Genomic DNA, 14,251 nt, shown 5'->3' with positions numbered 1-14,251 from the left:
TTATTATGGTAAGCACCTATGATGGATAAAGGGGAGACCCTTCAGACAGCAGTACAGGTCTGACCCTGTAGAAGGAAAAAGGAAAGGTAGAATTGGGTAGGAAAAATACCAGACTACAACATGTTTCTGAGAAAGTTTCAGCCAGACTGATGGGGAGTCCTTGAGACAAAGTTGCCTTTAGAGTAATCCTAGGTTCTAGTACCCCCACGGTACTCATTCATTGGCTGGGAGTAGCCCAAGGAAAACATGACTTAGGGTGAACTCCCAGAAGATCCAAAGGTGTAGCATGTGGAGGTGGTGAGTCAGCGATGCTCTCTGAAGCAGGTTCTGTCTGAAAGGAGGTCTGAGCTGGCTACTCTGTGACTGCCACAGTTAATAACACTAAGAACTACAGTGGCAAGTACACATATATTTTATTTAATCTTATCACCAACTCTGTGAGGTGTCGTTCATGAGCAAATGGAGACATTGAGAGCGTAAATAACTTACCCTGGATCGCTGAGCTAGCCATTGAAGAACCACAATTGTAACTTAGGCAGGATTCTGACTCCTGTGTCTCAAGCGTTTAGGTACCTATACCAGACCGACTACGTGCATACCAGAAAAAATCCTGCTGAATTTACTGTTTGCATTTTTTGATGCATGTCTTCACTTGTCAAAAAAAATACATTATGCTAGTTCCACCCCATCCCCCTTTTCTCCCAGTATATTGAAGTTGTACTACAGATCTCTAGCTACAGTAAGCAGTTCTCCAAGGATGAAGAAAGAAAATGTACATACACATAGGAATTTCTTTTCCAGAGCTAAAATTGACATTTTATAAATAATTTCCGTGTTGCAAACTTGAGACTAAGAAATCACAGCAATTCAGTGATATGCATTTGGCATGAGTCAGTTTTAGTTCTTAGTGCTTTTCATTGGAAATGGCATAAAAAGTAAGATTTCTTTGAATTTTTTATGCTGTGGGCTTACAAGAGACAGAAGATGTTTTTCTCTTATAGATGTCTGGCTGTGCATGGCAGCAGAAGTAACGAAAGGGTCACAAACCCCAGCAGTACTCCCAGGTCACATGCACCCTTAATTTTTAAAGAATCTAGAGACAACCTAAGCAGTTGATAACAGGTCATTTCTAGGTGATAAAGAGTATTTGATATGGAGTGCTGCTACACTAGCATTTTTATAGTCATTAGATACGGTAGTAGGTGTATGTACTTTTAAGTATGTAATGTAATTGGTAACTGAATTACAACGTTTTTTTTTTTTTTTGACATTTGACATTGATTTTGAGGTCTTAAAAGTTTTCTTTCAAGCTTTAAAAAAAATCTACTTCTGTTTATTTTTATGTAAACACTTTCCATAGTCATTGACTTCAATATAAATGCAATTGGAAATGCCAAAGGCAGCTACTGTTATAAGAGAGACACGGAGACGTAGAGATTATAATTCTAGTAACTACTGCCAAAAGTGCATTTTTCTTTCAGAAACCTTTGTATTAAACTAATTTTAAGAGCTTTGCTTAAGAAGAGAGCCTCCTTTGAAAGTAAACATTGGGTTTACATAGGTTGATGCTTTAGAAATTTAGTCTCTCAGTGACCTAGCAGTTGATATGAAAATATGAATTTGCAAATAAATAGCATATTGGATAAACTGTACTATACTTATGAAAGAAGCCAAAAAATTATGGATTAAGCTTGAATTTGGAAATAATTACAGTTTTGAGTCCTAAACCAGATTCGTTATTAAAATGAAATGATAGGTCCTTGACCCTTGGGTGTGCTTGGAATAAATATGGAACCCAGTATTGTTTTTAAAACTATTTTGCTTTTATAAGCTAAGACAGATGTACAAAAAAGATGCAGTTTTTATTTTGTATTGGCAGCTTCCAAATATTTAGTATCTATTTCCAAGAGTTGCAATTAGTAAAGCAACCATGGTACTGAAATCTGCACATCCCACAAGCTAATTATATTTGCAAGGTCAGAGTGAATACATATTTTCAGAAAAATAAAGGGTTATATAAATATGTGTCTTCTACTTGGCTGTTATATCACAGTTTGTTGATCTGGAGTATAATGTGTACAATTCACAAATTTGTCTGATAACAGAAAGTGGTGTGTGATTGTGTTTATTTTACTAACCAGTATATTCACAGCAATCACTTCCAAATATCTCTCCAGTAAAGATGTGTTAATTACAAAACAGACAAGGTCTTCTATTATATTAAAGCTACTAACAAGAAGACAGCAGGAATCACACATGTAAATAGCATCATCAACCCCTATTTTAGTCCTCTGTTTTGATCTGTGAGTTGCGCATAGACCAAAGGTGCTATTAAAGACTGAGTGTATGAAATAGGCAGCATTATATGAACAAAATTTATTCAACAAGAAAACAGACCTTTAACATGAATTTAACAAGCCTGAGAAATTATAAACTATCATATGCTGCAGATTCATGCAGTGATAATAAACAAAAAAGGAAAGTAAGAGGTTTCCCTAAGCTAGCCAAACTGCTAATGGTTTTGTTATAAGCTGTCTACTGTTGCAGTGACCTCTGAAAAGTCTCAAGGCACTTGTACCAGAAAAAATTAAATGGTCAGGCTGGTGGATAGATTCAATGTGGTATATAGGATTTCAGCATGGGAAGGAATTATAAAAGTCTAGCATCATATTCCTGAAAATATTCTTTATAGTTTAGTTTGGAAGTTTTTGTTAGTACATATTAATGAGGTAGTTTTTATGCAAAGAGTTTTGGCTAAATTACTATTTGGATTTATAAGATATAAACTGAACTGGTTTAATGTGTGTATATTTTAAAACAAACTGTTTAGAAAATTCATACAGCTCCAAAAATGGATTCTTTCCCTTGTCCCCTCCCCCAAACCTTAATTAATCTTTGGGGGTTCTTTGTGCAGTATATTGTATCTAAGATACCGTTCTTATCCATGGAGTGACCACTTTGCTGTCATTGTGTTGCATCATGCTGTACATACATAAACATGGAGAAATGCCTTCAGCTTATACACACCTCCAAGTGCTCACCAGGGCTTTTTCTTGAATCTTACTGTGGCATAATTAACACCTCTTCACCCATTGCTCATTAGTGCACTGGACATTAATGAGTCTATTTTGATAGGTTGCTCTAAAGGAGAAACCCACTTATTCTCACAGCGCAGAAGGCAATTATAAAATTGTACAGAAATTAAAATGTAGACTATATTGCCATATTTATATTTTTATTGCGTACTAAATCTAATTTTGGTCTGCAGGTTGTTGAACATGTTAGTTTCCTTAAGACAGTTGCTATAGCGATGGCAGCAAATTCCTTTAATCTTGGTGTAGTTAAAGTATTATTTTCTATTGGCTATCATATTGCTGTTCAGGAATTGTCAATCTAAGCATGTAATTTCACACAGGCCATCATTTATTAGTTGAGCAGTGTATCACCTTTAAAATGTTTTATTTAATATAATTTAATTTTTTTCTATTTTAGATTTGTTTCTAACTGATCATAATACCTACTTAGCTGGTATTTTCATTTCCTTTTTATGAAGTTTCACACCTGCTTATAATATTCCAGAGAAATATTACAGAGATTTTTGCATGTAAAATAGCTGCCTGCTGTTTGTTTAAAAGTGTTCAGTATAAAAAAAATACATAGACATTTTATTGTGATATATGATGGAATTTTCATAGTTCTGTAGGATTGTTTTTTCCTACAAATGATTTTACTAAAATTTTAAAATGGAATCAAAGGTTTCTAAGAACAGTTGGGCCAAGATGATGCTTTGCTCTTAAGTTTACTGCAACACTTAAATGGTGGAAGTTCTTAATCCTGCATTTATTTAAGTACATCTGTCTATTAAAATAGTCATTTTTCTCCTTTTGCTTACATTTTAATTTTATCTTATGTGTTTTTTAGTAGAAAATTTTACTTCTTTGTTTTTTAAACAAGTGATTGAAATTTTTTACTAAAGCATGCCTGATATTAGTACCTATTTTTATTATTGCTATATGAAAATAAATGATTAAAAAATTTTAAGTATAAGCAGGAGGTATAAACCTAGGCCATATTCATTTGTATGTAAATGTGAAAGTTGAGTCTGAATTTTAGTTATTGTAGAGGAAAGAAAAAAGTTTCCAAAACTATTAAATCATGTATGTTCAGGGGATACTTGGTTTTATTTTGAGGCAGGAGGACTCTTTGGGGAAATTCAGACTGTTAGAAATAAAAGCAAAATTCAAAGTTGATTTTTTTTTTTTTTTGACCTGCTGGAGTGGATACTTCTTGTAATGCTTCGGTCTAAGTTTGTATTCTTTGATACTGTTTGTTGACCCTTCATGGTAGCCTTTTAGAAAGGGTGATTTTCTTTTTCTTTCTTTAGATTTTGTTCTTTAGTGTACAACATGCATATATAACTCTGAACAGATTTTTCAGATGTGATTAGATTTCATGTGGCTTAACTTAAAAATAAATTTTATTTTCTACCTCTTACTCAACTAAACTTACTCAACTATACTCAAACTAATACAGATGGGAAACAGTCTAGTTGATGGCTGCTTTTATAACATTAATAAATCTCAGTTAAAGCACCTTAAAGGCAAATATAGAAAAATACATTATCTTGCTTAAAATTTTTTTTATGTGATGGCAGTACTGAGTTTATTATCTAGGTAATTGATTTAAATTCCCAGAAAGAAGTATCTGTCTTAAGTCCCAGTGCTTTACATAAAACTTAAACGAGTTCTATCAAATCCATGACAATGAACAGAAAAAAAAAAATGTTAGGATACTATGTGATGGTTGTTAAATTTCTTAATATAAAAGAACAGATAATACTGTATCATGTAAGACTATGTACTCTTTTTTTATGGAAATATTGAATACACTTAGAAAAAGATGATACCTACTGTTATTTCTGTACTATGAACTTAGGGCCATATCATTCTATACCATGTTCCTGGCTTAAAGCACAGATGACCTTGGTTTTTTCGTATTTGCCTCCTATTCCTTGACAGTGGCTTGGATATTTAAGGCCATCAGACAAGGTATAAAGTCTTTTATAGTCACAAGAAGTAAAAGGTATCTGACTAGAAGAGAATACGTGGAGCAAGTGCCTTGCTGGCTGTAATTTTGTTGTCATTTCAAGTACTGTGGTAGTATAATTGATGTGACAGGGCTGGGCTTTACATGTGGTCCCTTAGCTTGTGCTCACTTTCAGTTTTAGTTTCTCTTTGTCATTCATTTTGATTAGGTAAAATTTAGGTGACAAACATGCACACCAATGAAGGCTGTTTGGTTGTGTAAGTTTAGTAATGATGTATTTCAATACTAAAGATGCAAAGTTAATGTTTTTCTTTACTGCTTCATGAAAATTGCAATAATTGGTGTCACCTTACATTACAAGATAGAGGGTGGTGTGCTGATGGCACAGTCAGCAGGAGGTTCTTTTTTATTAATATTATAATTAAATGATTTTCTGGAAATAGGCCAGAAACAGATGCAAGTTGATCATGCCTTGTCCACTGTTGCTTGGCATCATCACTTGCTTTTTAAAAAAGAATTGACCGGACACCTTATTTTTACAGGTTGTTATCGATGCCTTCAGATTGATCAATGCTAATATGATGGTCTTAGGACATGAACCAAGACAAACAACCTCAAATCTGGGTCATTTAAACAAGCCATCTATCCAGGTAATGCCTGTATTTGATAATGTGTTAAAACTCTGTTTTACATTTTAAAAGCCTATTATAAATGGTCATATTAAAATCTGATACTTAGCATTTTGTTTGCAATTAGTTTTTCTTGTGCTTGAGAAGATGATTATGGAAATTCTGTTGCAAAAGTTAGATTTGCTCATTTATGAGTCCATTTTTTGTGGAGTCTTTAAACTTTCCTAACATAGTTTGAGGATACCCTTTTTGGGAGCATAGGGGAGCCTTTATCTTGAGAGTACCTTATGGCTTTGCATGGTTAACATTGTAGTCAAGGACCAACACAAGTTTCAGGTAGAGTGCGTTAGGTATCACTATTGATTGGTTAGTAGACATTTCTCATAGCATTAAAAATGGGAAAATTGATACACCTTGAGACAGAATTCCTAAATGGTACTTAAAGTTTTCTACCTTTTCTTTGTTTACTCTCCACATTTAAAACAAATTCTACAAAACATATCTGTGTATTACTTTTGATTCATTTATGTCTTGCTCTAATAATGTCAACCGTCGTTCTCACAGTTATGTGGGCATTTAATATCCTCCTGAGTGATTAATGTTTTCTGTGTATCATTCACGTGTCTCATTGTTTTTACACAAATCTTTATTGTTTGCAAAGATTATTTTAAATGTGTTTTTAAATGCACCACAAACTGTGTCTATATAGTTAATTGCTTCTCTGAAGATTAATTAAATGGACAGAAATACCAGTTTGGTTTAATAGAACACGTAGGACAAAGACATTATAGTAGCTATTACTTCTTGCCTTCTGAAACCTTGCTCTGTCATATGATTGTCTTTGGGGAGTTGTGGCTTTGATAGTTAACCATGGTTAAGCCTGGGTGACACTCTGATAACTTTATACCTTTAGATGCTTACTTTTGTAGCAGTTGCTCATCTGAAATTTTCAGAAGTGAAATGTTTTGTTTTCAAAGAATTGAGGTGTGTTGCTTTTGCATAAAATTTTTTTACAAGTCAGGGAAAACTGCAGAGTTTAATGAGTATGAAATAAGCTACCAGTGTTTTTGATTGGGTACAGACAAGCCCATGCTTGTATGTTCCAGGAGAATATATTATTGGACCTGTTTAGCCTGTGATAATGACCTTTCTTATAAACCCCCATAGTATCATACTGCTTCATTATTTTTTTGCAAAAGGTTAAGTAGCATCTCACAATCCAAGATCATTGTGATTACTACATGGTATATTTCTGCCAGAAGTTTTTACTAATTGCAAGTCAACAGCCACCTGTTGCCAATTTCATGTCTTAAATGTAAACACTGCTTTTTAACTTTATAAATTGAGTAAAATCAATATTAAAATCTGTTTTTTTCTACAGCAGTCCAGTTTTTATTTTTCGGTGCTACCTTACAGTCTGTCATTTAAGGTAGACCTTATAAATAAAGCAAGTTCCAAACCCAAGTTAGAAAGACCTGTGTATATAATAGCTACAACATCATTGTTTTTCCTTTCATTTTAGTTTGTTTTGCCTTGTAATTAAAATCTGTAAATATATTTATTTCACAGTTTAAATAGCGCCCATCAGAATGTCATCTATCTGAGTGCCTTATAGTTTTAAGACAATTTCAGTACTAAAACACTCAAATGGGATTAAGCCAACAAGTGACAGAACAAAGCCACACCTTAAAACTATTTCTCCCATCCAAGTACTAACCAGGCCCAACCCTGCTTAGCTTCCGAGATCAGACGAGATTGGGCGCGTTCAGGGTGGTATGGCCATAGACAGAACTATTTCTTAGTTTTCTAAGACAAGCTAGAAAGAAAGCAACTCAGAAGAATCTGAAATGAATGGTAATATTTATAATGGACTTTTAATATATGTTAGCAGAATCTTTGACTTGGGGATCAGGAGCCTTTCCAAAAGGCTTTTATTTTGAAGGAAAATTAGTTCGTGTTAAGAGGGGCCTTCCTCCTAAACCAACTTCTTTGTAACTGGGGATAGAAACCACTTATGCTGGTGGTTACTAATGCTTCTCTAACATTGATTTTTTTTTTCTGTTATACTTACAGTAGTGGGGAAAATTATGATTATTTTATAGATTACTGTTTAATAATTTGAGGAAAATTCAAAATATGTTAAGAAAAAAGGTTATAAAATAGGATATAAAGGTTCTCTTAGCAAATACATATTTTATAAACTGTGCCTATGTATCTATACCAAGATATTAGTATTGATTACTTTTGGTGGTGGCATTATGGAATTTTTTTCCTGTTTTTCCTTTTCCGTGTTTCCTAAACTTATTACTGTGAAACGTTTATTACTTAAAGAAAACATTATTTTTAAAACACGAAAACAGGGTTGAAATAGGTACCATAAAACAAAGCTAATAGACAAAGTTTATGTTAATTTCCATGTTTTAAATAAGGGAAGCCATTTTAATCCTGATAGGCAGAAGTATAGTGCCCACCCTATGGACTTTTGTTTTAATATATGAGACTTTGTATTATTTTGTCCTTGGAATATTTGATCATTATTGTCAAAGGTAATAGGATTGAGAGTTAACAAGCATTTTATTTTAGTAACTAAAAATTTTAAACTATATTCCACTGACACCGTTCAGAGCATTTCACATCTTTGAGAACCATAGTATAAGTGAAGCTTGGGTTGTGAACTGCATGGAAATTTGGTAACTTTTGATGCACACATGCATTGTTCAGGGACCGTGAGCCTCTAAGTGTAGCCCTGAATACAATTGCATTGTCTAACAGAGTTAAGCTGTTTGAAAAACTTTTTTTTTTTTTTTTTTTGAAGAGTTATAAAACTGTTGCCCTGGAAGGAACCATTGAGGCCCAGACAGTTCAAAATTTGCCCAGGTTTCATAGTTAATTAACATAGGAACTGATATTTATAACCTGTGCTCCTGGTTCTTTATACTGCACTTGGAATTTAATTAAATAATGAATTTTAGCACAGATAATATATTTATACAGTTCAAAATTTAAAAGGTACAAAAAGGTAGTTAGCAGAATTTGAATAAATATTTGAATAATTCAAATGGTGATTGATTTTGAAGTTTATTTCACTGTAATGATTACTTGTATACTTGTTTTGAATTTGTCATGCCAATAAAATTATGAAGCTCTACTATAAAGATGAACTAAAACAGCATAGAAGTAACCTGGAAGTTAATCAACAGATCTCAAAACTCCCCTTTGTCTATGGGGACATTCTTAATCTAGAACAGATAGCACCTTACTCTGATAATGAGTACCAACCTAGGCAGAATTTTCTTCTTGAAAGGTTACAGGATTTGAGCATAGAAAACCAGGATCAGGATATACAGGAAGCACATAAATAAGCTAAATGCTGTTAGTAAATCCAAAATATACTATCATAGAAACAGTGTTGTAAAAGGTGGCTGGTTTCCCAGGCCAGCCACTGAAAGCTTATTTAGCCCATAGTATACAATATTATAGAATAGAATCAGACTTTTATAACAGTGCTTCTCTGAGAAACTGTTACGGATTTAAAAGAAAAAAATTTTTTAATGTTTATTTATTTTTGAGAGAAAGAGAGCATGAGGGGGAGAGGGACAGCGAGAGAGGGAGACACAGAATCAGAAGCAGACTCCAGGCTCTGAGCTGCCAGCACAGAGCCCGATGTGGGGCTCATACTCACAAACCATGAGATCATGACCTGAGCTGAAGTCGGATGTTCAACCGACTGAGCCACCCAGGTGCCCCGAAACTGTTGCGGATTTTAAGTAGCCAATTAATGAATGAGCTTTGGGAATGAACCCTGTTTTAATGAAGATTTTCCTAAGTCCATCATATGTTTGTTAAGTGTAAATCAAAAAGTTATGTAGTGATGTTTTAGGAACTTTCCTAGCTGTATAACTTTCTTCTTTATCTCTCTGACATACTGTGGCCTTTTTTGTATATTCTGTTTAATTTGTAATTTGACCCTTCCAAATGGTTAGTTCTCCCTCTTGATAAAACTAATCTTATGTTTGGTATATGCTGCCTCAACTTGTCAACTAAATTGGTTAATTTTTTTTTTTTTAATGTTTGTTTATTTTTGAGACGGAGAGAGACAGAGCATGAACGGGGGAGGGGCAGAGAGAGAGGGAGACACAGAATCGGAAGCAGGCTCCAGGCTCTGAGCCATCAGCCCAGAGCCCGACGCAGGGCTTGAACTCACAGACCGCGAGATCGTGACCTGAGCTGAAGTCGGACGCTTAACCGACTGACCCACCCAGGCGCCCCTAAATTGGTTAATTTGAGAGAATTTAATATTCACTGAGGCTGAGTTTGGGGGGCTTATGTGGAAGGAGGACTGTACCTGGCCGAATTATTGTGATTTGGAATGTGCTGGTGTTACACAGTGCTCACTTACACAGTGAGTAAGTGAAACTGGAAGACTGCTTGGGGATATCATTTTATTTAAGCTTAAATATTTTTTATTATGATACCTACTAATCTTTCATGCTGTGTTAGTTTTACCTCTTTTATCTAAATAATGTTAAGTGAAAACTAGGTAGTGCCTTCAAATCCCAAACTGTATATTTTAGCAGTATAATTACCCTCCAAAATGTAGACTGTGGGCACACTGGCTGATTTTTGCGTTTATTGGCTATAGGCGTTACTAGCTTTATGGCTGCTATGTAGAAGTATGTAGTTAGGGCATTGTACAAAGGCACTTCAATGAGGGGACAATTGGCAACTGAAATCTAGTGTTCCGCTCTCCACTTGGGCTTTATCCACGGGAAGGACTAGTACCTTTTTCTGATTCTTCTACCCAGAGGATACACTTCCTAATTTACATAAATACTAGTACATATTAAGGGAGGCCCTGATTAATTCCATTTTTTTTTTAATTTTTTTTTAACATTTATTTATTTTTGAGACAGAGAGAGACAGAGCATGAATGGGGGAGGGTCAGAGAGAGAGGGAGACACAGAATCCGAAACAGGTTCCAGGCTCTGAGCGGTCAGCACAGAGCCCGATGTGGGGCTCGAACTCACGGACTGCGAGATCATGACCTGAGCTGAAGTCGGAGGCTTAACCGACTGAGCCACCCAGGCGCCCCTAATTCCACTTTTTGATCTGCATAGCACAGCATGTGTGAGCACTGAAATTTGACTCACTACTCCTGATGATTATTGAGATGAATAAGGATTTAATGGATACATTTAGTACTTTAATTTTGTACATCAGCCTTTTTATTATAGCAGATGTTAGGATAAGAATGGATTGTTATAGTACATATTAAAATGTTTTAGTACTTGGTGGAATAATTTTTGCTAGTAGCAAAGTTTTAAAATAAGACTGGCTATGCTTTGTTTTTATCCTGGTTCTTTAAAGTGTAAAGACTTATGAATCCAAGAATTTCCTAAGATACGTTGTGGCATAGTATGGTAGAAAAAACATGGGCTTTGGAGCCAGAAATACTCAGGTTCAAATCCCATCTTTGCCTTGATATAAAACTGGTACAGATTAAGAATTGTGTTATATTTTCTTCATCTGTCAAAATACAAATAGAACCAGTCTACCTTACTGGGTTGTTGTGAAGATTAGAAGACTTAATGTGCAAGACAGAGGCTGAGTATTCATTAAATGTTTCCATTCTACCCCTTCCTCCTCTACCTCAATACCTTAAGACCTTAACTGTAAAATTCCAACAATTAGAGAGTGTGGTGGTGGTTTTGGTCAGCTTTAGCTTTATATTTGAGTTACGCCCCAAATGCTTTTTGTTTTTATACTTGTTGAACATAAATCCAAGGTGTATTTCTGTACTTTAATGTCTTACTAGGCAGATAGAGGGTCTCCCAGAGTACCATTCTGAACCCCATTTGAACGTCTGTTGCTAACGTTCCATTATTTGAACAGTTGCACGTGGATTTCATCACAGACAGATTTCATTGTTTCTTAATAAAGCCATGTCATTAGCTTAAATTTTTATTATGACCTTCCTGTTTGTCTTAGAAGACAAGTGCAGTGGAAAAAATTCTGGTTAGTGAGATTGCTCTCACTGGTTAAGATCATGAGGACTTTGTTAAGATCAATGGACTTTGTTAATTTGGAGACATGTATAGACACAATTATTTGACTCTATATATGACTCTGTAGAACTGAATCAAGAAACAGGGAAACCCCAGATTAATGTTGTGTGTGAAAAGATAAGTGTATTATTATGACTAAATTTTAGGCTTTTCTTTTGAAATAACAAAGAGCCCCTAGATATCATAAAATCAGACTTAACAAATTAAGTATTATTTATAGATTATGAATAATTAGTTTGTAACTTAAATTACAGTGAGGTCAGACCCTGTCTCTGACTCTGAGCAAGGCTACTGAAACTGTTGAATTTGTGCTGCTGTGTATGATATTTTGAAGAATGTGTGACCTGTACTTCTAAACCTTCTAAACTTATAGCTGAAAAAAAAAATACATTTTCATTTATTTAGGTTAAAAGACTTTTTTTAGAAGATGGTAAAGATACTATTTACAGGATATGTCAGCAGTTTTGAACTGTCTTTTACATGCAAAATATTAATTTGTCCTTTTCTAATAATTTATATATATAGGCGTTAATTCACGGACTAAACAGACACTACTACTCCATTACTATTAACTACCGAAAAAATGAACTGGAACAGAAGGTAAGTTAAAATTTTTATCTTCGAAAGCCATTTAAACTATTACCTAGTATGTTTGAATTTGATGTGTTCGAATATTTTTTCATTCCTAATGAATTTCAGGAACATAAAGGAATATTTTATTGGACATATTAAAGACATTTACCTTATTGGTAGGTGCTAAAATAGAGAATAAGTAGGAAATAAACATTTATGTTTGGTTTTATGAGTTACTATAAAAATCTTTCTCCTCATTCTGTGATGTTTCTGATTAATGTATCTTTTCTAATAAAATAACCTGGGCGCCTGGTTATTCGAGGTGTGCCTGGGTGGCTCAGTCGATTGAGCGTCCAACTCTTGGTTTTGGCTCAGGTCATGATCTCACAGCTCACGCTTTCAGGCCCCGCATCAGGCTTCACGCTTCACACACTTCAAGCAGTGTGGAGCTTGCTTGGGATTCTCTCTCTCTCTCTCTCTCTCTCTCTCTCTCTCTCTCTCTCTCTCCCCCTCCCTCCCGCCCTCCTTCCCCCTCTCTCCCCTTCTCTCCCCCTCTCTCTCCCTCTCTCTCCCTCTCTCCCTCTCTCCCTCTCCCTCTCTCTCTCTCTCTCTCTCTCTCTCAGCCCCTCCTCTGCTTGCTCTCTGTCTCTCAAAATAAATAAACTTAAAAAAAAAATTAAAGAGGGAAATGCAGTAGTGTTTTCAGATATTTACAGCTACATTCTTACCCTTTTTATACTAGGCAATTTAAAAAAAAAATTTTTTTTTTAACGTTTATTTATTTTTGAGACAGAGAGAGACAAAGCATGAACGGGGGAGGGTCAGAGAGAGAGGGAGACACAGAATCTGAAACAGCCTCCAGGCTCTGAGCGGTCAGCACAGAGCCCGACGCGGGGCTTGAACTCACGGACCGTGAGATCATGACCTGAGCTGAAGTTGGCCACTTAACCGACTGAGCCACCCAGGCGCCCCTATACTAGGCAATTTTAAATTTAAAAAAAAAAAAATTTTTTTTTAACGTTTATTTTATTTTTTTGAGACAGAGAGAGACAGAGCATGAACGGGGGAGGGGCAGAGAGAGAGGGAGACACAGAATTGGAAGCAGGCTCCAGGCTCTGAGCCATCAGCCCAGAGCCCGACGCAGGGCTCGAACTCACGGACCGTGAGATCGTGACCTGAGCTGAAGTGACCTGAGCATGATGCTTAACCGACTGAGCCACCCAGGCGCCCCAGGCAATTTTAAATTTTGATTACCCTAACAATTACCTCACATCTTGGTTGTAACATTCTTTTGTTTCTACTATTTTAGGATTATTTCACCTAATGCCAAATATTTAAGTCTGCCTATTGCTTTTTGAAATTATAATCAGAACTGTTTTTTTTCTTTCTTTACTATTACAATTAGTCATCTTCCAAATTAGTTTCTTGTATTTCTCTCTGAGAGAGACTTAACATAATTTTTAAGAGCAGTAAGTACTATTGATAGCCAATACATTTTGATTCCCATGTGACTCTCTGGTCCAAATGTGACAAGTAATCAGTAGTAAACAAGACGTTTCTTAACTGGTTGAAACTGTTTCCCACAAAGGTACCTTAGAAGGGTATTCACCTGTAGCAATGAGGTGGATGAGAAGTGGGATAAATTGGGCTGTTCATAGTGCCCCCTCTTTCATTTTTTTAAAATTATTTTTTACTTTTATTTATTTGTTTGACTTTTTTAATTTACATCCTAGTTAGTTAGCATATAATGCAATAATGATTTCAGGAGTAGATTCCAGTATGGAATCCCTTATATATAACACCCAGTGCTCATCCCAATAAGTGTCTTCCTTAATGCCCTACCTATTTACCCATCCCCCCTTACCCCTTACCTATCCTCCCACCCACAGCCCCTCCAGCAGCCCTCAGTTTGTTCTCTGTATTCGGGTCTCTTATGTT

General features: G+C 35.3%; 1 protein-coding gene across 1 annotated transcript in view; it reads left to right on the top strand.

The window, feature by feature from the left end:
- Positions 1-14,251, top strand: part of PSMD14 (proteasome 26S subunit, non-ATPase 14) — a 94,557-nt gene that overhangs the window by 63,037 nt on the left and 17,269 nt on the right. Inside the window, exons 8-9 of the mRNA XM_078451205.2 lie at positions 5,589-5,696; positions 12,266-12,340. Coding sequence (XP_078307331.1) covers positions 5,589-5,696; positions 12,266-12,340 — 183 coding nt within the window. The remainder of the gene's footprint in view (positions 1-5,588; positions 5,697-12,265; positions 12,341-14,251) is intronic.

The sequence above is a fragment of the Panthera onca genome, chromosome C1 (genome assembly GCF_046562875.1).
Source record: "Panthera onca isolate mPanOnc1 chromosome C1, mPanOnc1 haplotype 2, whole genome shotgun sequence".
Classification (NCBI taxonomy): Eukaryota; Metazoa; Chordata; class Mammalia; order Carnivora; family Felidae; genus Panthera; species Panthera onca.
Note: the sequence above shows the minus strand (reverse complement) of the source record. Positions and strands in the feature narration are given on the sequence as shown.